The following is a 23,739-nucleotide window of genomic DNA, read 5'->3' as shown; positions in this document are numbered from 1 at the left end:
ATATTAATGTGCGTGAATAAATCCAACCTGTGACCAATTTAAGTTTCACTTCCATGATCCGTGACCGGCAGATGAGCATCTTACGGCAGGGATTAAATCTTCAACAATGTCTGGGATAAAGTGTACAATTGGATGCACTTTGAAATGGTAAAAGATGATCAAAAAAACGTATGATGCAAGTTGTGCCAACAGCTCATGTCCCACTCAACAACGACAAACACTGCAGTGCTTCTGCCGGCCAACAAGCTGACTATAGCGTGCTATTTGAAAAGACTCAAACGGACACAGGCAGATCGCGTGGAAGACTGGATATTTGTCTCTTAATCAGGAATGGTAGCTACAAGTGATGTCAAACTATTTAAGCCGGATGTAATTTGATTTTGGAAGCTGTTCATGTTTAGCCAAAAAGACTGCCACTCCAGTTTAGTGTTTATTGTCTCTGCAGTTAAAAAGACAAGTTGACAATTCTAGCTATACTTTCGTTGTTTTAATAATTTCTTTAATTTTAATTTATTTATTGAGCACTCTGGGTTATCTAATTTAACTATTTCTGGCTTGTGTTTTGAATATATGTTCCCCTGCACTTCAGGCATTTTGCAGTTTGACTTGATCATATTTCATTTTTTTAATTAGGCTATTTTCATTTATTAGAACAGTATATTCTGTTCTAATTCAATTCTGTAAATTAATGTTTGATAAAAGAATTATAATTTATTATAATAATCAATGTTGCGCTGTAGATTAGTTAAAGCTTGCTCGCACAGACAATTTAGCCGATGTAATTTGATTTGCCGACATATGAAATGTATATCTGCAGTTATTAATATATATATTTTAAAGTTTATTGATCCAAAATGTATTTATTTATTTTCTTCTATATCTTTGAGAGTGTTCTGTACATCGTGGCTGTGAATGTTTATCCACATTGCCTTTCATTTGTTTAAAAAATATAAAATCATTGTCAGTTTCATCTATCACTTGACAGGCAGTTTGGTCGGTTTATAGAAAGATGTTTCTCTGTGCTGTGTGTGAAAGAAAATAAAAGTTGTCTTAAGCTGCAGGTAGACTATAGCCAGGTCTTTATTTTCCGTGTCCCGTTCCATCTCGTGCACAGTTCAACGTGCGAACCTTTCAAAGCCTGTGCACACTCTCTAGTGGACTACTTGATTTGACTATCAGTCGAATATAGGCAATCTGATTCGAATCAGATTCGACTATGTAAATCCGTAGTCAAGGACACCCCTAATCAGCACTAGAGAAAACAGTGATGTCATCGTCCAGCTCTGTTCTGTTTGCATACAATGTTGTCAATGCAGGCAGATCAAAAAACTTTGTTGAATATTAAGTGTCCCCAACTAAGCAAGCCAAAGGTGACAGCAGAAAAAAAACCAAACTCCATCAGGTGACATCAGATGACAAACAGGTGATTAAAAAAATGGAGAAAAAAAAAAACCTTGGGAGAAACCAGGCTCAGTCAGGGGCCAGTACTCCTCTGGCCATCAGCGAACAGTACATGATTATGATTCAGGCAGCGTTACAGGTCATAAGTCCAATAGGGATTGCAACAGTCAAAATATTTGGTCCAGTTCCATATAGTTGAAGAATGTATTCATCACACCAGTATAAGAACGATTTGTTGGGAATCTGTGCCACTGGCTGTCGTATCGATGAGGCCTTCACAGGGGATGATCTAGTTGACTCAGTCTCTGCTGACACTTAAGGGCTGCATTGTCGTTGTGTCTAGGCAAAGGTCCTCCATCTGATCTGGATACGGCCCGGGTCCGTCTGACTACGGTAAACCTCAGGATAAATAGAGAGACTAATATTAGTGTAGATGCCATTCTTCTTCTGATGTAAGAAGTACATCTGGTGTTACAGAAAGTGTTCACGGTTATGGCTGACCTAATTTATACAGCCTAACAATCCTTTAATGGATTTGAAAATATAAATTGATAATGTGTTCTGTGTTATGTGTATGCTAGGTTCAAAAGTGCTATGCTGAGTCCTGCTTCCCAGGATGCCCATCTCTATGATCTGGTCTCAGTTGATTACTGAAAGTTTGCAGTCCCTTTTTCTTGATGCCTCCCCTGGAGGCAAGTGCATTAAGAGACACTGTTTAGGTAACAGACAGGTTGCTGGCCAGACTTGGCTATTACTAAAGTAGGACCAGCTATCGACCAGGACATAATAGCTTTTGACATTTGTCACAGCCATTCTTTGGCATGCACTGCCCTCAGGTTACACATGTAACCATGGTTCCCTGAGAACAGGGAACGAGACACTGCGTCTCCCTGCCATGCCTCGGGGGCCGTCTGCTGAACAGTCCCTTCAGACGTTAAGTGGATGACTTGTTCTCTAGGTGCCCCTTATGTGCATTCGGGTCGCACTTAGTAGAGATGTCATAGGCTGTCATCGACCAACAGAATTGTCGTGATTTGATAGCGTTTCAGACACGGCAGAGGCGTTAGACGCAGTGTCTTGTTCCCTGTTCGCAGGGAACCATGGTTGTATGCGTAACCTGAGATGTTATCGTTATTGTACAAAAATGTGAATTTGTGAAAAATGTGATGTCATTTGCAAGCATATTACATGTTCAGTCTCTAGGCATGTAGTGTTTCTTTAAAAAAGCGACATTGCCAGCTACTGGCCTGGTAGCAGTATACAGTGTTTTTAAGTTGTTTCCACAGATCTGTGTGAATGGGAATTATTTTGTAAAATTTTGCAAAAAAAAAAAAAAAAAAATGCAAATATCTTTTTTAGGAGATTGTTGTTGGGTACATGAAGTCTGAATTTATTTGCCATCAATCAAAACTATTTCACAGTGTGTTTGGTAATTAATAAATCATACAGGAAACAGCTGATTCTGTGTCTCTTGTTATTTGATTTAGGTATTTTCACAGCCCCACAGAAAGGAGCGTACATGTTCAGAGTCTCTGCATTTGGTAATGGAGGAACTGCAGCAACTGTCTTCATTGTTAAGAATGGACAGCAGATGGTTATAGTACATGTTAATCAGCCTCAATATGATTTAAGCTCCTCCAATGGAGTTGCGTTGATCCTGGAGGTTGGAGATGTTGTTTATGTGAGGCTTGTGGCTGGTAGGAGGTTATTTGATAACGAGAACAACCACAACACTTTCAGTGGTTATCTACTGTTTCCCTTAAGATAACAGGAGGTTTGCAGAATGTGATTCCAATAATTCATAATGTGATTGCAAAAATTCCTAACCTTCAGTGCATGATTTAAGATGAGATGATACAGTGATAGTATATTAAAAGCACATTTTAGTTCATATTTCATGGTGTGTAAAAATAACACATCTAAATACATCTAAGTGTACTAAGTTGAGTACACTTAGATGTTCTTAAGATTATCTTTAAAAAGAAGAATTTTTGTATATTAAATACAAAATTAGTGTGCAAAATTAAAATTATTAAAATGTGCTTTTCACCTGGGGAATGAAGATGAATTAATTACATTTTATTCATACAGCAAAGATTATGCAGTTTTACACTAGAGAATAAATCATGTTTCTAAATATGAAAACTGTTCATTGTGATTTCAAAATAAAAGTTTAAACCCTTGCTCTGTGTTTGCATGTTTTGATATCCACATATTCTTGCAAGAAATTACAGTGTCTGTTGGACTTCTATCGGAAAGAAGTGGCCAAATATTAAAGATTAAATGAACATTTTAATCAAAATACATTTGCGTGATCTGATATGCTGCATCACAAACACTTTGTAAAGATACATTTTGAGAGTTATATTAGCTGTGAGAACTTATTTCATTGTTAATGCAATGTTTATTGGGAGTTGCAAACTTGGGGGTGTAATAATACAAGTTTATACAAGTGTACACGCACTGAATTGGCGCATTTTTAATCACACCCCAAAACAGGCAGTTAAAGGGGTGATGAACTGAGAAATCAAATTTTCCTTGAGCTTTTGACATATGTGACCAGTCACGGATAGTAGGGATGCAAGTCGGTTCTGGAGCATTTTGAGTTATTCACAGATTCTGAAAGTGTAGTGTCCAAGCTTTCCAATGATGTGTAACATATGGAAATCTGGTAATATTTGGAGAAGTTGTGGCCATTTGAAGGTAGGCACTCAAAAAAAGCTCTAAAGAGAGAAAAACACCTCTAAGATTTGTGCAGTTCTCACCTGTTCTCACCTGCTGGGAGTGACAATAGGGCTCATTTACATCTCATGTAGATAAGCCATAACCCCCTGTAAAGCTCCCCTCTTATTATTCATACTATTAATAATAAAGGATAATGTGCATTGTAAATGTCAGTAATTTATCTTTTTTTGACTTTTATAAAAATGATTTAGAGATATGTTGCAAGACACTCCTTTAAAATCTGGCCATCATTTTTAATGTTATTATTTTAATGTTTCTGTAAAGTACATATTGATGCTAATTTTATTTGTTATTTGCTGGTTTTCTACATAAAACTTGGTGAACTGATTTCATTGTGTGGCATTAGGACTTTTTGAACAGGATTCTGTGATAACCGTGATCATTTTGGTCACTATCATCATGAAATGAAATTTTCTCACCTGAGAAGACAAAAGAATCACATAATAATGACCTGAAATTACTTGCATAATAATGAGGCCTTTCAGTCAGGTAGGCTGTGAAAAAAACCCTCTGTGATGGTGTATATCAAACATACAGAAAAAACAGCAATACTGTGAAATAGTTTTACAATTTCAAATAATGGTATTATATACTTTAAAATATAGCCTAATGTATTTCTGTGATGCAAAGTGTTGGAACAATTATGTTACCTCTGTGGCATTTCATATAGGCTTTTAGCTTAAAAGCATGCACATTTGGAGAAATATTGATGGATTCTCATATGTTTGTCAATTTTCTATACAGAGGAATAATATTTCTTCAATATTTATTGTCATCACTATGAGTGCTGGATTCTGTGTTTTCAATTTCAATCACAGAAATCGCCACAATTGTTTCATGATAGCAATCTTTCATCTGGGACAGCCAAAAATCATGCATCCCGGGCTTAAGATGTGACGGATTCTGTTGTCCAGTTGGCATTTTCACCCCAAAATGGCAGCCGCGCTACCGAAGTGCCACCTAGTGGCTGTTACCCAAAAAGCATTCGAGTTTTACAGTGTTTGGGAAGCTACTCTGAAACTGTAGTTTGACAAGTTACTCATAAATTAAAGTAGTTAAACTACAGTGAAGCTACCCGTCTAAAAAAGTAGTTAGCTACACTACAAGTTACTAACAAAAAGTAGCTAGCTACATCGAAATTAATTTGAATTATTATTGTTTTTTTTGTTTTTTTTAAATGACATAGCTTATTACAAATAACTGAATAACTGTGAATGAAGATTGTTTAAGTAAGATGTTTGGGGTTTAAACAAAGCAATGCACTACAATTATGATTTCAAAGTGTACTGTTTTATTTTGTAAACTATATCAAAAGATACAATACTCAAATGTAGCCTATATCTCACACTGACTCTCTTTGCACACTTTATATGTGGGTCAGTGACAAATATCGTGCGGCAAGATGAGAAATTAAAAAATCTTTTAAAAACCTGTTTTAAAAGCATGCATCAGGTATGTTAAAATGTATATATTGTGTCTAAGTTGATTTTATGTTGATAAAAATTACATTTGCACAGTTTTGTACTAAAGTTAAGAATGAATGTACCAAAAATGTCAAATGGTGTAACCGCCAAAGAATGAGAAATATTAAATATTTTATCCACCTAGATGGCATGTAAGCTCACTTATAGAAATATATACTTCAATTTAAAATATCAAATGAAAAATAATTTTATTAGAGTTATCTCTAAATGTAAATTTTAATGTGTTTTTGCAACATTTGGTGGGACACATGCTGAAAACACATCTGTTTTCTAAATAATCTTTGACAAATTATGTTAAAATTGTTTAAAATCATGTTATTACACTAAACTAGATGATAACATTTTATTCCACATTAATTTTTCTGTATATAATTATATTTTTTATGAAAAATACTGGTTACGTCAATTGACACAAACCAGTTACACCACATGACCATGTTACTTCTACAGCCAAAGGCCATTGTTTGTTAAACAAATTGACACTGAAAATCAAGCATGACAGTCACCAAGTTAAGTTAAGTGGTTTCAGTAATGAAAAACAACATCTGGCAACAAGAAATAATCATAGTACTGAACAGTGAAATCATGTCTCATATATTTTACAGTTAAAGGGTTAGTTCACTCAAAAATGAAATTTCTGTTATTAATTATTCACCCTCTTGTCATTCCACACCCTTAAGACCTTCGTTCATCTTCAGAACACAAATTAAGATAATTTTCTGTCAGGACCACTATCGTCAAATATGATAGATAATGCACAGAGTTTGTATTGGCGGTATGGTTCTGTTCTGGGCAAGAGCTCCCTGCGCATCCATGCAGCCTAGCATGGATAAGAGCAGGGAGAGCAGCAATAAACCCCCCAGGGTAAACAGAACAGGACCAACATGCAGATATCGTTAAATTTCATGATTTAACATACACATTTTTCGAGAATTAGTCTGATTCAGGGGAAATAATAAGGCCAATCCTGACTGAAGAGAGGAGGAGCTGGGGATGGAGGAGGGTAATTTGCTCCTGAGAAATGCAATAGCTGCTGATAATTCTGAGGAGCATATATATAGATGCCGTAATAGGCGTCGTATTCCTATAGGTAGACGCAAGTCACCTGGGAGTCAGCTGATGCAAGCTTGACTGACGTGACCTGCCAGAACTGACGCTAACGCTAGATTTCTGTCAGGACCACTATCGTCAAATATGATAGATAATGCATAGAGTTTGTATTGGCGGTATGGTTCTGTTCTGGGCAAGAACTCCCTGAGCATCCATGCAGCCTAGCATGGATAAGAGCAGGGAGAGCAGCAATAAACCCCCAAATAGGGATGGGCGATATGGCCTAAAAAATTTATCACGATAATTTCAGGTATTTATTGCGATAACGATAACAATGACGATAATAAATATATATATTTTTAAATTAATTATTTATATATCATTATTATCATTATAAATTATTTTCTTCTGTAAAATAGCAATTATGTTATGTTTAAGTTGTGTTCCAGTGTCTGTGCTGAAAAACATCACAACAATTACACAATAATAATTCAAATCAATTACAAGTTTAAAATGTAAACAGATTCTGTATTCATTAATACTCTCATGGTGCAAACAGAGGAACAATCACCATGTCTTCTTTTGTGTTACAACAAAATTACAACAGAGTATAACTGCAATAAATCCTGATAAAGTAATTGTAAAAATAGTGCAAAATTAACAATCCCAACTATGTCTATAAAAGTGCAAAACACAAGATAAATTTATAAACAAATCAATAAATTAAATGTAAATAAAAGCTTAATTAAACTGTAAACACTGATATACTCTATTTGTAAACAAAATATAGAAATGAGGCTGACATGAACATGTCTGGTGGTGCAAGTTATTTAACACACATACTAGTGTGATTCAGTAGCTTTCAAAAAGAACAGGGCTCACACCTTAAGATTTTTGGTCAAGAAGACTAACATATTCACTGTAGCTGGTTTCAGAAGAGACCTTTGGCAAGTCACTACATTTCCAGCAGCGCTGAACACCCTCTCTGAGGGTGTACTTGTGGCGGGGATGCACAAGTACTTTTTCACCAAACGACTGATGTTAGGGAAATTCCCCTCGTGTACCTTCCACCACATAAGGGGATTGCTTTCACCATCTGCAAGTGGCCCATGAAGGTAGTTGTTTAATTCAGCCTCAATTTTCTCTGCTTCAGAAAGGCTGGTCATCTCAGCAGCTGGTTTCTTGAAAAAACTTCCAAGACTCTTCTTCTGCTTTTTAGATGCGCTCTGAGCTTCTTTTGTTGATTCAGCTGTCGTTACAGGGGTAGCAGAGCCTGCATATCTTGGCATGACAGAAAGGAATTCCACCTCTCTGACTACTCTGGCTTTGATGACCAGGATCTCTTCTTGACTCATATACTGAGTGCGGAAGCGTGGATCAAGAATTGTTGCCATGTTGATCATTTCCTGAACCTCTAGGTCACTATATTTGGTGTTCATGTAGTCCAGTATTGATCTTTTAATTGTCTTGGTGAGATCTGAGTCTTCATCTTTCCCCTGCAGCAGCTCACTTTTGAAAAGGTGAAGAGTAGGTTTCAAGCATGACACTGTGACATAGTTTTCAGAAGAGAGGGCATCTGTAAAATCAAGAAGAGGCCCAAGTGCCTTACTGACAGAGTCTAGGACATCAATATCCTGCCAAGTAGGCACCAGATGCCTGGTTGACCTGTCAGCAGCCAAGACTTGCGTAATGGCCTTCTCTTGCTCAAGTATCCGCTGAATCATCTTCTGCCTTGATCCCCATCGTGTTGCTGATTCAGTCACAAGTTTGTGCGGTGGAAGGCCAAGTTCTACCTGAGCATCTTTGAGTGTTCTCTACTTTTTCTAGCTGTGCGAAAAAACACTGACAATCTTCTTACAGACTCCCACAGCTCTGTCAATCCTGGTATCCCTCATGCTTCTCTCTGCAAAACAACAACAAAACCATTTGTTTATTTTTATGTATTTAAGTTTCTTTTGCACAAGAATAAAAAAAAACAAAACAAAAAAAAACAAATGAAAACAAAAAGTAAAAAGAACAGTTCAGTTAAAATTAAAAAATAGATGAAACAAAAAAAAATTATAAAAAAAAACATTTAATATTTTTAAATGCATATAATATATTAGCTAATATAATGAATTACTGTTCAGAATACTGCATATAGTTACATTACTAATGCAGAAACAAATACATAAATACAGTAAATATTAAGCTCATGTTTGCTCAGTGTGCATGCATTAAAATGATATACTGACACTAAGAGAGAAAGAGTAAACTTACCAATAGCAATGTGTAGACAATGGCCAAAGCAAGATAGTCTTGTCCACATGTTTAGAGAGACTGCTTTCACTATATTGGCCCCGCTGTCCGTTGTTAGGCACACCTGTTTCTCCTCGTCTAAATTCCATTCTTGAAGAAACTGCTTCAAGCCACCCACGATGTTTTCACCCGTGTGGTCATCTGGGAAAAAACTTGTCTGGATGCAACAGCTGTTCAAACTCCAGTCATTCGTTATGTAGTGGACCGTAAGACTAATGTACGGCTCAGTCGCTCTGCTACTCCACATATCTGCAGTTGAAGCATAAAAATCCGCCGTAGACAGTGCTGTTTGTAGCCTACCACGGCACTCCTCATACATCGCTGGCAGGGCTGTTTTGGAAAAGTACTTCCTTGAAGGCATGTTGTATCTTGGGTCCAGTTTATGGATCATTCGCTTGAATCCTTCTTTTTCGACAGTGTGGAATGGCAACATGTCTTTTGCCAAACAAAACGCCACGGCTTCCGTCAGTTCCTTCCATCGTTTACTTTGATTATCATAAGGGACACAATTAGCAAATGCGCTGGCAATTTTCGTCTGGGTGGGAATTTTCTTACTTGTAGTTGGTGCCTCCGTTGCCTCGCGCATCTTCAAACATTCGTCATACTCTGGTTTGTGTTTGTGTTTCAGATGGTGAAACAAATTGGACGTGTTTCCACTCTTTGTAACCACTGTTTTTCTGCAAACCTTGCATATAACGGTAGTTTGCTCCGCATCTGATTTCCTGTAGCCAAACCAATTTCAAATTTTGGAGGTAGCTCCTCGCTTAATAACGAGTTCCTCGTCAGCCTCATGTCCGCCTTCCGCCATGCTTGCTTTCTCTCCGCATATGAACAGTGAATCGGTCGCGCACGCGAACAGTGAATCGGTCGCGCATGAAATTACGTCATCAACAAGACTTATCGTTGTTAACGCGAGGAGACAAATTTTTATCGTGAGGAGAATTTTAAACGGTATTTATCGCGAACGATAATATCGTCCATCCCTATCCCCTAGCATGTTTACGCAGTGTCTAGTTCCCTGTTCTCAGGGAACCATGGTTACATGCGTAACCTGAGATGTTTTCCAAAAAATGAGAGACAGAGAACATAACCGAACCACCTTGCAGTTCTGAGTTAAAAAGTTAAAAGTTAAAAAGTTACGCCAGAAATACATGGCCATACGAGATAAACTGTGGTGTAGTGGGCAATCAGCCAATGTCAAGGGGCCTCTCAATGATTTGACAGACAAAAACCCAATAAATGTCATAGAAGGAAGAAGTTTTGGCATAGAGGATGAGGATAAGAATGGTATGTTCATTTCAAACTTGCTATACCTATTCATCTGCACTTAAAACCATTATACAGTTATTTTCAAAGATATATCTGGCTTAATGATATTTTTACAAAGCCAACACTCAATGAAGAGCATTTGCAGCATTCTGTTTAAAAATGCTTTAAGTCATTTTTAAAGTTATTTTAATTGTTTATTGGCATAACAGAGTTTACAGTAGTTTTCTTTAGTGATGAAGTATACAGAATTTTATGTAAGTGAAATTAAAAAGTTATTTTTATCTTATGTTTTTTTTTCAACCCTTGTGCATCAATTTAAAAAAGTTACACATAGGTCCATAGAGGACAAAAATGTCCAATGTCATAAAAACATTCCACGGGTATAAAAGGGGATGAGACTGACATCTAAGGAAGCGCGTCATTCGGGGACTCGGAATTGACATAATTTCTGGTGCGCCGTGTTTATGTCCAGGAGGTAAGAGCTACTGGTGGCAGTTGCATTATGAATATTTTATGTCAGAAGGGGTAATTTGACACCCGTTTAAATTAGTGTGACTGAGGAGCAATGCAGACACGGTCAACAACATTTCACTCATGGAAAGTATTCTCACCACTCTGCAAAGTCTGGGGGATGACCTTCCAATAACACAGTAACAGCCTCTGAAACTACTGAAACACCCCAGTCACAAGCAGAAACTCAGAGGATCTCAATCCCTTCAAGACCAAATGCATTAATTAGGGATGTCCCAATCACGTTTTTTTGCCCTCGAGTCCGAGTCATTTGATTTTAAATATCTACCGATACCGAGTCCCGATCCGATACTTCTATAATACATGAAAAAGAATAAAGAAGAGCGAAAAAACAGATCCAGGATCCAGGAACAGTGCTTTTCAGGTTTTTCAGGTATCTAACAGTCGTTTTCACGTACAGAAAATGGATAAAGTAATCAAATATAAAATATCACTGCATATTATCTTTACTGTATAAAATAAATAAAGATGAATCATTATTGAAGTTACGAAAACTATTCAGTCAAGAGCAGTGATTTAACATTAAATACAGGCAGCAGGAATAGTTTTTTTCCCTATAAGACATGCACGATCCAGTACATATACTCTTAGACATGCACTGTCTTTCTCAACTAATATACGTTCACTTAAGACATAACCGCCTATGTTTGCTAGGATACTCGCTAAGACGGGCATGTTGACATAATTTTTGTATGAATTTGTCCGCTGAAGCGCAAGACTTGAAAGAGAACTCAGTATTTGCGCGCACACAAATCTTCTCACAGCGTGCGAGCTCTCTTTCGCGTCTTGTTCTTGAAGGTTTGAAACAGCAAGGATTAAATGAGTTAGTTTAAACACAGATAGCAACGTGTGCTGTTCAGGTCTCACCTGTATCAACACCCGGGTGATGACGGCGTAAATGACTGGACATTAGAGCATACGGCACTCGCAGTTAACAGTTTACAAAGAGTGACTGTTTTGTCTACGCTTTCTGATTGTTGTTGTTGTAACGTTTTGCGCATCCATCGACCGAAACATACGTTATTTGAACTCTTTCTGTCTGTTTTCCACGTTGCTATTTTAAACAAACCATATTAACCAATAGATGCGTCGTCATTCGAGATGGACCGCGGTGCAAGTGCGTACCGAACCGTAAGTAGAGAACCACATTTGATTTTTTTACTGAGAACCGTTGCACCTCTAATACATATATATCCGAGTCCTGATCGGGAGGTAACGTCCGATTCTGATCGAGTCTGAAACCACGTGATCGGCCCGATTTCCGATCACATGATCGGATCTGGACATCCCTAGCATTAATGACCATACCACAACAATTAGTTGTCCCAATCAGCATTGGATCCTGGTTGGGGAAATCCATCGTGGATAATGGAGCAAGCTACAACCATGGTCCTGTGGACCTCTATATCTGGTTAATGGCAAAGCTGAGAGTCCTTTAGGATGGATAAACATTCCTATTAATCTACATGGTAAAGCCATTATAATACCTGCTGTTGTCCTCCCTTCTCAAGCTCTTGCCTATGCCATCATTCTGAGTTTGGACTTTAATTTGCAAGCCACTAAAAAAGATAATGTCAATGAACAAAAATATTCTTTTAAGTCTGACCCTGCAGAAGAACATCCCTTTCAACCTGGAAATGCCACTGAACCACTAGTTAACTTGCCATCCATGAAGGAAGGCAAAAGAACCAGCAAACTAAACTTGACTTTGTCAAGTGCTGTTCCTCCTCCTCAACCCTCCTTGACTGTGTTACAAACTGACAGTGTGGATGATGCAACACTTATTAGAGATGTTGTAAGTAAGGCACATCTGCCTATGGAAGGAAATAAGCGATTATTTCAGATCCTAGAAAGAAATTCACAAGTATGTACTCACCGAACTGGGCGAACAGATGTCCTGCAACATCGCATCTACACCACCTGTCAGGTACTTATCAAACAAAGGCCATATCAGATGTCTCCTGTAAAACAACAGGCAATGGAGGAACAATTGGAGGTGATGTTAAGAGAAGGAAATGTGGAGCCATCACATTCTGGTTGGGCCTCACCGGTAGTCTTGGTTCCAAAGAAAAATGGAAAGTTACGGTTCTGTGTAGACTTTCGTAAAGTCAACGCAACTACAGAAAATGATGCTTACTCTCTCCCAAATATCACAGAGATCCTAGAATCACTCTCTGGGGCATCCATTTTTCCTACTATAGACCTCAACAGCGGGTATTGGCAAGTGATAATGGACCCTGATAGTAAAGCCAAGACTGCTTTTATCATTCCTGCAGGTCTATATCACTAAAAATCTACTAAATCACTTAAAAAATGCACCTGCTACTTTCCAGAGGCTGATGGAGACAGTCCTGGGGGAGCTGAGAAGGAAGGTATGCTTTGTCTACATCGACGATATCATTGTTTATTCCCCCTCAGTGGCACAACATTTCTGTGATCTTCAAACTGTCCTCCACAGACTGGAAACTGCTGGCTTGACTGTCAACGTGAGTTAACACTGAAATCACACTGACCTACAGGAAGGTCTTGACAAACATAGGGAACACCTACAACCCAATTACAGGTAATTATCAATGAAATGGAGTCATAAAACTCAGTTTATAGTAATGAAAACCTTCTGCTCCATTCAGACCTCTCTGCAGTTGTGTAATCTGTTACGTCCAATGTATTGTTTGAGTGTTTTTGTGCAGGAGAAGGTGTGGCCTGCGCAGAGGTCCTGATTGGTCTGGGCCCAATTAACTGATTCCTGCTCCCGTGATATAAGGACCACCCCAAACACCTTATGGAGGCCGACTTTGTGCCATTTTGTTTGTTGCTTTGCTTTGTGTTCTTTTGTGTTTATGTGTGCTTTGTAGAGTTTGTTTTTGTTCATTTTGAGTTATAATTTGCTTTTGTCTTCAGTTACCTTATGTAAATATTATTTGTAAATAACCTAAGCGAAGTAGGGAGTGTGACGCCATTTATTTTTGCATATATCTTTATTCTATGTTTTGAGTTAAGGAAGTTAATTTTCTTTGATGCGCCTTTTTTGTTGTTGTTGTTTGTTTGTTTTATGGAATTTAGAGGGTATTTAAATTAGTTACTTTTGTTTGTTATTTTGGCCTTGTCCACTCCTGAATTTTTAATCCCATTGTTTTTTTTTTTTATTTTATTATATTGTGTTAATAAATCTACCTTTGTTGAAAACTTTATCATCGAGTGAGCACACATTCATTTATGTTACTGCTGGCCCTAGACGGTCGTAACATAAATTGGGGGCTCGTCCGCCAGTTCAAACTTTATCTGGTTTGAGCAACCAAATTCAGTAGCATACATACAAATGGTTTATTCGATCTGATGAAATTTGCCTTGTTTTTTATCGTTTGCCTTGGGGTCTTTACTTTTTGGGGAAGGGAATTCGGCAGAGTTTTTGAGATGTCTTCTAAATTTGATTTAGAGGAGTTTGCAGTTCGGCCTACGGCGCAACAATTAGAAAGATGTAGATGACTTATTTGCAATTGCGGATTTGTATCAGATGCCTCGAGGCGCAGTAAAGATGGAGATTAAGGGAGTGATAGTGAGACATTTGGTGGAGAATGGGGTCCTGCCAGAGGAGGGCGCGCAAGCGGGTTTTGCATACCAAATTGCGAGTTCCGTGGGTGAGGGAGCGGAGCAGACCAAACCCGCGGAACCGTTTAGCATAGATTCCGCTGAGCTGCCATCTCCACGAGACCCATTGTTGGCTATTAAGCTAAAGGAGCTTGATTTGGAACTAAGCCGGCAGCAGTATCAAAGTCAGCTGTTGCACGTAAAAACAGTCGAGCTTGAGACTCCGCGCGCAATTCGACTGAAAGAGCTGGAGCTCGAACTTAAAACTAGAGTTCCTAACAAGCCTCCAACTACTGGTCCACCCGGCGCGAGTATGCCTGTGTCTTCTTCGGATAGCACTTCCACTCCAGGCTCGGATGCTGTGTCTCGACGCAATTTGCAAGTAAGTCAAACTTTTGATATTAGTAAACAAATTGCGTTAGTCCCTCTTTTTCGTGAAAGTGAAGTAGATACATATTTCACTGTGTTTGAACGCATCGTTTATAAGAAAATTAGGAGCTGTTTACACTACACCAGTTTCAACAAAAAATGGTAAACTTTGAGTTTTGTCTTTTTGACTGTTTATTCACAGGACAACAGTGTTTTAGGGACCTGAAAACACAAACTTTTGAAAACTACAAAAATTTTAATTTGAAAAAAACTGATGTCATGCGTATTACATGTTCAGTCTATAGGTGTGTAGTGTTTCCTTATAAAGTGACATTTCCAACTACTGGCCTGGCAGCAGAATACAGTGTTTTTGAGTTGTTTCCACAGATCTGTGTGAACAGGGATTGCTTTGACACGTTGTTGTCATTACGCAATAAAACATGTCTCTTCAGGACATTGCTGTCATGTAAACATGTAATGACAGGGTTGCCAACTTTGGGACTTTGGCTGGAGTGAGACTTTGTAAAAAAATTCAGTTTGCGCGTGTGCGCGGAGAAAATGTTTGGTAACCCTAATTTTAAAAACCAATGTCAGTCCATGTTTACTTAGTATCATTGGGGTGAAATAATTTATTTTATTTTTTGTCAGTTTTGTTACCTGACAGGGGCGGAGCCAGACATTGTAAACATTAGGGGCTTATTCCAAATCTATATTTGTCCAAAGACATTTTAATTTTCTATTAATAGCTTTAATGACATGAAAGGAGCTTTTGTTGTCGTATGAAAGTGTACATTATTTGACACTGTAATTTGTAAAACTTTGTTGGATGTACCTCCGCTAGGGTGGTCCAGGGGCATGCCCCCCTGGAAGAATTTTTTGTACATTTTAAGGTTAAATGCATCAATCTGGTGCACTCTAGAAACTCAAAATTAAGAGCTTCAACCCATGTACAGTGTGCAAATTGAAAGAAACAGCATTGACTTGTACCTGGACATTAAAAGGGTTCAAACATTTTTTACAATACTTTTGTACTCATTTATTTTTAAAAGATATCCTTGAGCTTTTATTTTGATCACCAGATCACCAGCTGATCGTATGCGCAAATGCGCGCTCTTCTCTTTAAAACACGCAGCACAGACAGACTGTATATATACTTAATCGCTGTCTTTTGTTGTTTTATAAAGGCACAAAGCCATATCACAGTTTCGATTTTAGTTCGTTGGCAAACGTAGTATGTTTTAAATTTTCAGTTCATTATGAAACGGTGGCGGCAGCAGAGGGTCATTAATGGAAAACACTGAATGAATGTATAGCTGATCAATGTGCTAAAATTGTCATATCGGTTGTTATATAACAAAACGTATATAACGTACTTTGTTACGTAACCTCGGTTCCCTGAGAGATAAGGGAACGAGTATTGCGTTGCAAACGCTATGAGAACTCATGGTGTGCCATGGTGTGTAAAGCAGAAGCAGCCTGGCCAGCGGCGGAGTGTGCATGTCATGATCGGGGAGTGCTGAAGACGTTCTGTGCTTGACGCTTTGGCCGCTCTGTATATTGAGTGCGCGCACGCGGCCGGGGCTCTCTCTCACTTCTCACACGCAACTGACGTATCAGGTGCAAGGTTTTCAGCCAATCAACGACCAGAGAATACTGCAGTGAGAACGTTGTAGGGAGATGTAACAGCTGTGGGCCTTAAACTCCTCTCCTGTCATTAATACGCTGTGGTCTAGTCATCAACAGAAAGTAACGGATTGAGAGGGGAGAAGAATGGATTCTTGCATGTGCATGAGAGCGTGAGATTGATGCTGAAAGCATGAGTGTCACACCAGATGCGTGAGAGTTGGCAACCCTGTAATGATCTGAACTGAAATGATCTGCCATCTTTCAAAACTATTACAGTGTGTTTGGGAATTATGCAATCATACAGGAAACAGCTGATTCTGTATCTCTTGTTATTTTATTTTTTTTATTTTCACAGCCCCACTGAAAGGAGCGTACATGTTCAGAATCAATGTACATGGTATTGGCGAAACTGCAGCAACTGCCGAAATGTATAAGAATGGACAGTGTGTGGTTCTGGCAAATGCTAATAAATGAGTTGTGTTGATCCTTGAGGTTGGAGATGTTGTCTATGTGAGACTTTGGCCTAACAGGAGGTTATTTGATAACGAGAGTAACTGCAGCACTTTCATTGGTTTCCTACTGTTTCAGCACTGAGACAGACAGGGGCCCATGAATGTCACATGTGACTCAAAAGTCACGTTTCCTTGATTAAATACTAGTACTATATTTTTTATTATTTTTTTTAATCCTTGATCTCAATTTACCTATGTTGAGTGATGCAGAGTTCACACTGCATGATTTTCAAACTCATCAGATCACTGTTCTTTTCACACTGCACCACTATCTGGGACAGCATTCAGTCACTGCTGTGCACACTGCTCGATGGATCGGTGACAGGGGATTTCACATTGCATGACTTTAAAATAGGAAGTCTGGTCCGCAAACTATGTTTAACAACCAAACACACGAGGAGTGATAAGGAAATAACCATTCCAGTCTCACAAGTGTCCTTGCATTATTAAAAATGTTAGCCCTCAAGAAGCTTGCGATCCAAATTGTCTGTGCACTAATTTGCAGCGAAAAGGAGAAAAAAACATTACGAAGGAGGAAATGTTGGTGAGACGTGGGTTTATAAATCCTCCCCGAATGTCCTGTATCTTGCTCTCTCATAGAACACATTTCACACAGCAGGATTTTGAACCACAGACAGATTTAAAATACCTTTTTTTTTTTTTTTTTTTTTTTTTTTTTTTTTTTATTGAAATTACACAATTGCTTACAAAGTACAATAGTGAGAAATATTCAAGAGAAAAGAGCCAGGGGTTCAGGGACAGCCAAACATGACATCACATTGATAATGAGAAGAAAGAACAAATAATTAATAGTAATAAATAATAATAATAAAATTAAATAAAAAAAATAATAATAATAAAAAAAGGATAAAAATAAATAAATGGGGAAATATCAATTAAACAGATCACATAAACAATCCTCCCCTTAAAACAAAAGAAAAATTATACAAAGACACCAAAAAGTGAGCATACATTTAAAGTTTTAGTAGCCTTTTTGTTACAGGAGGTAGATGGGTCATTATACGAAAACGTGCCATTTCCCACTTTTAATGTTTGATTTTCAAAGTACTGTTCTGAAAATCTTTAAGCCCCTTTTTGGATGAAGTAGATCCTTACCTCTCAGGAAAATGTGCCGTGCCATCTCAGGCTATCTTATTTTTTTTTATTTTTTCATATAACCAACATAAATGTGTGTGTTTGGTCAACCCTGTTACCGACATATTAATTACTTTTTGAAAAGGTTTTAAATACAAAAATAGAACAAATCTGATATACTGTGAACGATAAACCCACCCTTGTTATATTAAGAGTTTTTGTGAATTGAGAATATTGAAAGTTTTATTTATTTTTTTTTGTGGATGAATATGTTCATTTCCAAATGACACTCTCCCAGCATCTTCTGTTTTAAGAAAAATGTATGGAAATAAAAATAAAACACCTCAATTCAATTTTGAGTGGATTATTAGTCTCTCTTACTAAACATTTACAATTAGTTGATTACATTTTTATTTTCATTTTTTAAATGATATTAGAATATTATACAAGTAACAGGGTTGACACATCAGTAACAGGGTTGACAACAGTTACCGTATTGGTTATACCACTTTACAGTTATGGTTGTAATGGAGTCGTAATTGGACATTCATCAAACCATCAAACCTTTAATTCAACATGACTAATTAGCATATTTTGTAGAATGCTCTATTGAGATATTTTAGCATAAAAATGATCAAAAATGATGATGATGATTCTGTGGATGTAAATGTAAACCAATTGTTTTATTAAAACATTAACATTACATTGCAATTAAATGACCAATTGAACATGTTTGGCCTTAACTACGTCCACAACAACGTTTTAAGTACTGGCGCTCAGGACCGGAGCAAAAGGAAAAGCTAACTGTTGAACATGTTTGGCCTTAACAGAATAAACAAAAGTCAATGATCACTAATGATCACATAATGTAACATTCCTGTCTGCCTACCCAACAAGTTTTGACCAGATGTCTTTCCGTATTTCTACGTGCCGTGCTGTCACATTAAGAGGAGCAGGAATCAATCTTAAAATGTCATCAAATATGTACCAGATGCTGTCCTCACGGGCTGGCCAGAAATATCTATTCGGGCCAACACAGTGCATGCACTTCACTTGGGCATATCCTTCATCTTTTGCCACGATGATTCCTGGGTAGATCTCCTTGTCATATGTCAGGACACACCATTTTCCAATAATCTGGTCATCATTCCAGTCGATCTCCTGGGGTCCCTGAAGTTCTTCTGTCAGGTGCTCCTCTGACTGGATTGGTTGAGGTCTGACTGGTGTGCTTGAGGTAGCTGACAGTGGAGGGAAGGTGAAGTGGTGAGTGTTGAAACATGTGCAGGACAGTTTATTCAGTGTAGCACATAGACAGCTGACATCCCTGGAGATCAAGTGGCCTTTTCTGTTGGCGACCACTTGGTGTATTCGCATTGTCCCAGGGACCGATGGGATGTTTGCTGGAATGTTACGGTATGCATCCACAATATTCTCGGTTTCCACATAAAAGAGCTTCACTGTGGTGCCAGTGGTCAGTAGTGCTCGGTAGAGTGTGATGGCATCAGGGATGTCACGCCCTTGACTCACAAGCTGATCTGCCAGTCTTTTTAACACTCCCCCAACACCATCAGGAGCACCCTTGCCGTGGCTCGCTTCAAAGAAATTCCAGGTGCCCCTCTGAAAGCCCCTCTTGCTCAACTCCGTACTGAACAGGAAGAAATGACCTTTCTGCCTGTACTGAGTACAAGGGCCATCACTGAAGAAGTGGACCACAGACACAGATGGATGATGGGCTTGTACGTAGTCCAGTACTGGTTCAAGATGTTGCCAGATTGCCGGGGGACCTTTTTGCTTGGATTGAGAGATGGTGCAGAAGCAGAGAGGGCTAGCATTGTCACCAACATATAACACACCTGTGTGCGTTGTTGCCTGTTGGTGTGAGGCACCGAAATGTACAGCCTGGATCTCAGCACTGTATTTGCATGAGTAGTTTTCAGAGAAGTCCACATGTATAATGCATTCATGTGAGGACAGACTTCTCTTTAGTTCTCTGGAGAATGAGAACTGCTGCTTGATGTTGAACACATGCTTCTTGAACTTATGCAGCAGGCACGTGAAATGCTCAATGAGTTCCTCTAAAGAGCTTTCAATTTGTTTTTTTGCTGTTACTTTGAATGACACAGCCTCATTTTCTTGTGGCATTCTGTTCTTCTCTTTCTCCTCCAGTACCCACAGTGTGTATGTTATATGCATTGATGCATTGGTAACAGTATCCAGTGGGAAGGTTTTCAGTTTGCATTTGGGACACTCTCCATACATGCACTCCTTACTGCTGTTGCTGCAAGATACCTCCTCTATTAGCTTCTCAAGGTTTGAGTTGGGAAGCAAATTTAGTTGCTTCAACTTGTCAACCACAAAGCCGAGGTTTTCATGGATTTTGCACATGCAAGTATCTCTGTCTTGAATGGTTGGATGTACAACCCAGAAGGGACGAAGTCTGCAGAAGAGAGTGTAGGACAAAGCTCTGTTTGCATTTTCAGACAGAAACTTTCTGTGAAGGTTTAACAGTGTATCAACAAGAAATCTCTTCTGCTTTTTTAGTTTGTTTCGTGTTATTGTCTGTTTTCTCCCAGTGGTGACCCGACTGACATCATCCCGGTCATAGAAGGCTCTGATACTTGATTTTACATGTGTTGGAATGCGGAGCTTTTCTTTACGAGAGAAAGAAAGTGTATTTCCATCTAAAGTCTTCCACCTTCTTCTTGGAAGACCAATGGCACTCTGTCCATATTTCTGCATGCTGTACTTTTTCACAATCTGCCCAGATACCAATTTGGAGATAATCTGCCTCTCTCGTTCATCATATGAAGTTGTATATTTGTTTTTTATGTCCCTCATGTTACAGATCCCTTGTCTTCCTGGACTCCATATCCCATGATCCTCCTGTTTCATCACCTGCACTCACTTCCCTCATCAGCTCCTCATCATCACAGATCACCTGCACCTGGACTCTATCATCTGCACTCCCTTTATAATGCACTCACTCCCTGCACTCCTTGTCCGTTCTCTGTTGTGTTAAGGTTATGTTTGGTGTTCCTGTCTCTGTTTATTAAAGTACTCAACTTTGTTGTGGAAATCCGTATCAGCCTCATCTCTACACCAGCGTACCGTAACAGAAGAACGGACCAAAACTTTGGATTTTCCACAAAAAGGAAAGAGATGGAGACACTCCCCGGCTCCCTGGCTACCGCTCCTCCAACGCCTCTCACTCACCTTTCTGCTGGCGATCGCCTCATCGGGCTTCTTCAGGTTGGTCGTTCACTGGAGAGGTATGTGGAGGAGTTCGTTGAGCTGGCTTATCTGACTGACTGGCCCGATGCTAATTTAATCGCCCTGTTTTTGGACGGTCTGGATGACAACACTCTCCGTCTCCATAAACCTGATTATCGTCTCTCCTTAAGTGAAACTATCAATTTTATTTTGTTTTTGAATAATTCCAAATTCTATGTGGATGAGTGTTGGTCTCCAGTCCGTCCAGAAACACGGTCGGCTGGGCCAGTTAGTCAGCCTCTGTATTCCTCCGCTTACCCCTCCGGTGAACTTCCTTCCTGCCCCACGTTGGACCCACACTCTCCTGCTGGGTCCGGAAAGCAGAAGAGGAGGAAAAAACCTGCTCCAGAGCCCGCTCCAGTCTCTCCAGAGCCCGCTCCAGCCCTTTCCGAGCCTGCAGCTCCAACCCTGTTCGAGCCACCAAGTGAGGTGGCCTGGCTTATAGACTTTTGGACCGAGCCAAGCTCTCCAGTCTCCGCCGAGCCAAGCTCTCCAGTCTCCGCCGAGCAAGCCGCTCCAGTCTCCGCCGAGCCAAGTTCTCCAGTCTCCGCCGCCGAGCCAAGTTCTCCAGTCTCCGCCGCCGAGCCAAGTTCTCCAGTCTCCGCCGCCGAGCAAAGTTCTCCAGTCTCCGCCGCCGAGCAAAGTTCTCCAGTCTCCGCCGCCGAGCCAAGTTCTCCAGTCTCCGCCGCCGAGCCAAGTTCTCCAGTCTCCGCCGCCGAGCAAAGTTCTCCAGTCTCCGCCGCCGAGCAAAGTTCTCCAGTCTCCGCCGCCGAGCAAAGTTCTCCAGTCTCCGCCGCCGAGCAAAGTTCTCCAGTCTCCGCCGCCGAGCAAAGTTCTCCAGTCTCCGCCGCCGAGCAAAGTTCTCCAGTCTCCGCCGCCGAGCAAAGTTCTCCAGTCTCCGCCGCCGAGCAAAGTTCTCCAGTCTCCGCCGCCGAGCAAAGTTCTCCAGTCTCCGCCGCCGAGCAAAGTTCTCCAGTCTCCGCCGCCGAGCAAAGTTCTCCAGTCTCCGCCGCCGAGCAAAGTTCTCCAGTCTCCGCCGCCGAGCAAAGTTCTCCAGTCTCCGCCGCCGAGCAAAGTTCTCCAGTCTCCGCCGCCGAGCAAAGTTCTCCAGTCTCCGCCGCCGAGCAAAGTTCTCCAGTCTCCGCCGCCGAGCAAAGTTCTCCAGTCTCCGCCGCCGAGCAAAGTTCTCCAGTCTCCGCCGCCGAGCAAAGTTCTCCAGTCTCCGCCGCCGAGCAAAGTTCTCCAGTCTCCGCCGCCGAGCAAAGTTCTCCAGTCTCCGCCGCCGAGCAAAGTTCTCCAGTCTCCGCCGCCAAACCAGCTCCATGCTACTCCACCCACACATTGACTTTATTCCTTGGACTCCTCAATATGATCCTAAACCTCTCCAAGTATTTTTTTTGGGGGGGCCAAGTACTCGTGGGTGGGGGACATGTGGGCGCCACACATGTGGGTGGGCCTCGGACGTGGCCTGCCAAGGCTCCTGACCCGCCGTGGCCTGCCAAGGCTCCTGACCCGCCGTGGCCTGCCAAGGCTCCTGACCCGCCGTGGCCTGCCAAGGCTCCTGACCCGCCGTGGCCTGCCAAGGCTCCTGACCCGCCGTGGCCTGCCAAGGCTCCTGACCCGCCGTGGCCTGCCAAGGCTCCTGACCCGCCGTGGCCTGCCAAGGCTCATGGATCCGCCCTGGAGACCTCCACTCCAGTCCACTCATCCCCCGGCACCTGCATGAGGTCTCCAGGGCACCCGCCCCCCCTCCCGGTTATTCTATTTACGGCGCGAGGACGCGCCTACCGGGAGGGGGAGGTACTGTTACAGATCCCTTGTCTTCCTGGACTCCATATCCCATGATCCTCCTGTTTCATCACCTGCACTCACTTCCCTCGTCAGCTCCTCATCATCACAGATCACCTGCACCTGGACTCTATCATCTGCACTCCCTTTATAATGCACTCACTCCCTGCACTCCTTGTCCGTTCTCTGTTGTGTTAAGGTTATGTTTGGTGTTCCTGTCTCTGTTTATTAAAGTACTCAACTTTGTTGTGGAAATCCGTATCAGCCTCATCTCTACACCAGCGTACCGTAACAGCCGGCGTGTTCTGGTGGATTTTTTCCTCATGAAACAAAAACAGGCCTTCCGTCATTTTGGGCGACAGCTTACAGATTGATGCAAGACTACGAATGGTCTACTTTTATTTGTGTACGCTCACAATAACAACAAAACCTTGTACTTTTGAATAATAAAATAAAATAAAACAAACAGGGTGCGCTTTCAGCTGTCTCTCTGCGAGAATCTGAAACGTCTCAAAAGTGAACTTAAACTCAGCAATAATTGTACCTAAAAAGAAAGAAATATATCAGTTCGATAAGATATAACTGTTAGGTCTGTGTTGAATAAGAGGCGATCTATCCGCTGGAACGTGTTGTTTCTGAAATCATGGCCAGTGCTCGTTGCTGCTGTCATCAGTTCTCTTGCCGCTCGTGCACACGCGCAGTTTTCACACAGA

The 23,739-nt window shown here is 40.4% G+C and overlaps 2 protein-coding genes across 5 annotated transcripts in view; one reads left to right on the top strand and one right to left on the bottom strand.

The window, feature by feature from the left end:
- Nucleotides 1-13,601, top strand: part of LOC137024869 (complement C1q-like protein 4) — a 65,116-nt gene extending 51,515 nt beyond the window's left edge. For 2 of the 4 annotated variants that reach the window (XM_067392810.1, XM_067392808.1), the window contains 2 exons: nt 13,112-13,150; nt 13,237-13,390. In XM_067392810.1, the coding sequence (XP_067248911.1) occupies nt 13,112-13,150; nt 13,237-13,256 (59 nt within the window). In that variant the 3' untranslated portion in view covers nt 13,257-13,390. Of the gene's footprint in view, nt 1-13,111; nt 13,151-13,236; nt 13,391-13,455 lie in introns of those variants that run through there. The other 2 variants (XR_010895782.1, XR_010895783.1) reach the window with 2 other exon arrangements.
- Nucleotides 5,066-13,096, bottom strand: LOC137024868 (E3 SUMO-protein ligase ZBED1-like). The gene is made up of 2 exons (XM_067392805.1): nt 8,940-13,096; nt 5,066-8,583 (listed from the first exon to the last, which is right to left on the bottom strand). The coding sequence occupies exon 2, from the start codon at nt 8,402-8,404 to the stop codon at nt 7,559-7,561; it is 846 nt and encodes a 281-aa protein (XP_067248906.1). The 5' UTR covers nt 8,405-8,583; nt 8,940-13,096; the 3' UTR covers nt 5,066-7,558.
- Nucleotides 13,602-23,739: the final 10,138 nt, after the last annotated feature.

Source organism: Chanodichthys erythropterus, chromosome 8 (genome assembly GCF_024489055.1).
Source record: "Chanodichthys erythropterus isolate Z2021 chromosome 8, ASM2448905v1, whole genome shotgun sequence".
NCBI lineage: Eukaryota > Metazoa > Chordata > Actinopteri > Cypriniformes > Xenocyprididae > Chanodichthys > Chanodichthys erythropterus.
Note: the sequence above shows the minus strand (reverse complement) of the source record. Positions and strands in the feature narration are given on the sequence as shown.

Coding starts and splice junctions, on each gene's coding strand:
- LOC137024868 (XM_067392805.1), bottom strand. CDS start 8,404: ATGATTCAGCGGATACTTGAGCAAGAGAAGGCCATTACGCAAGTCTTG.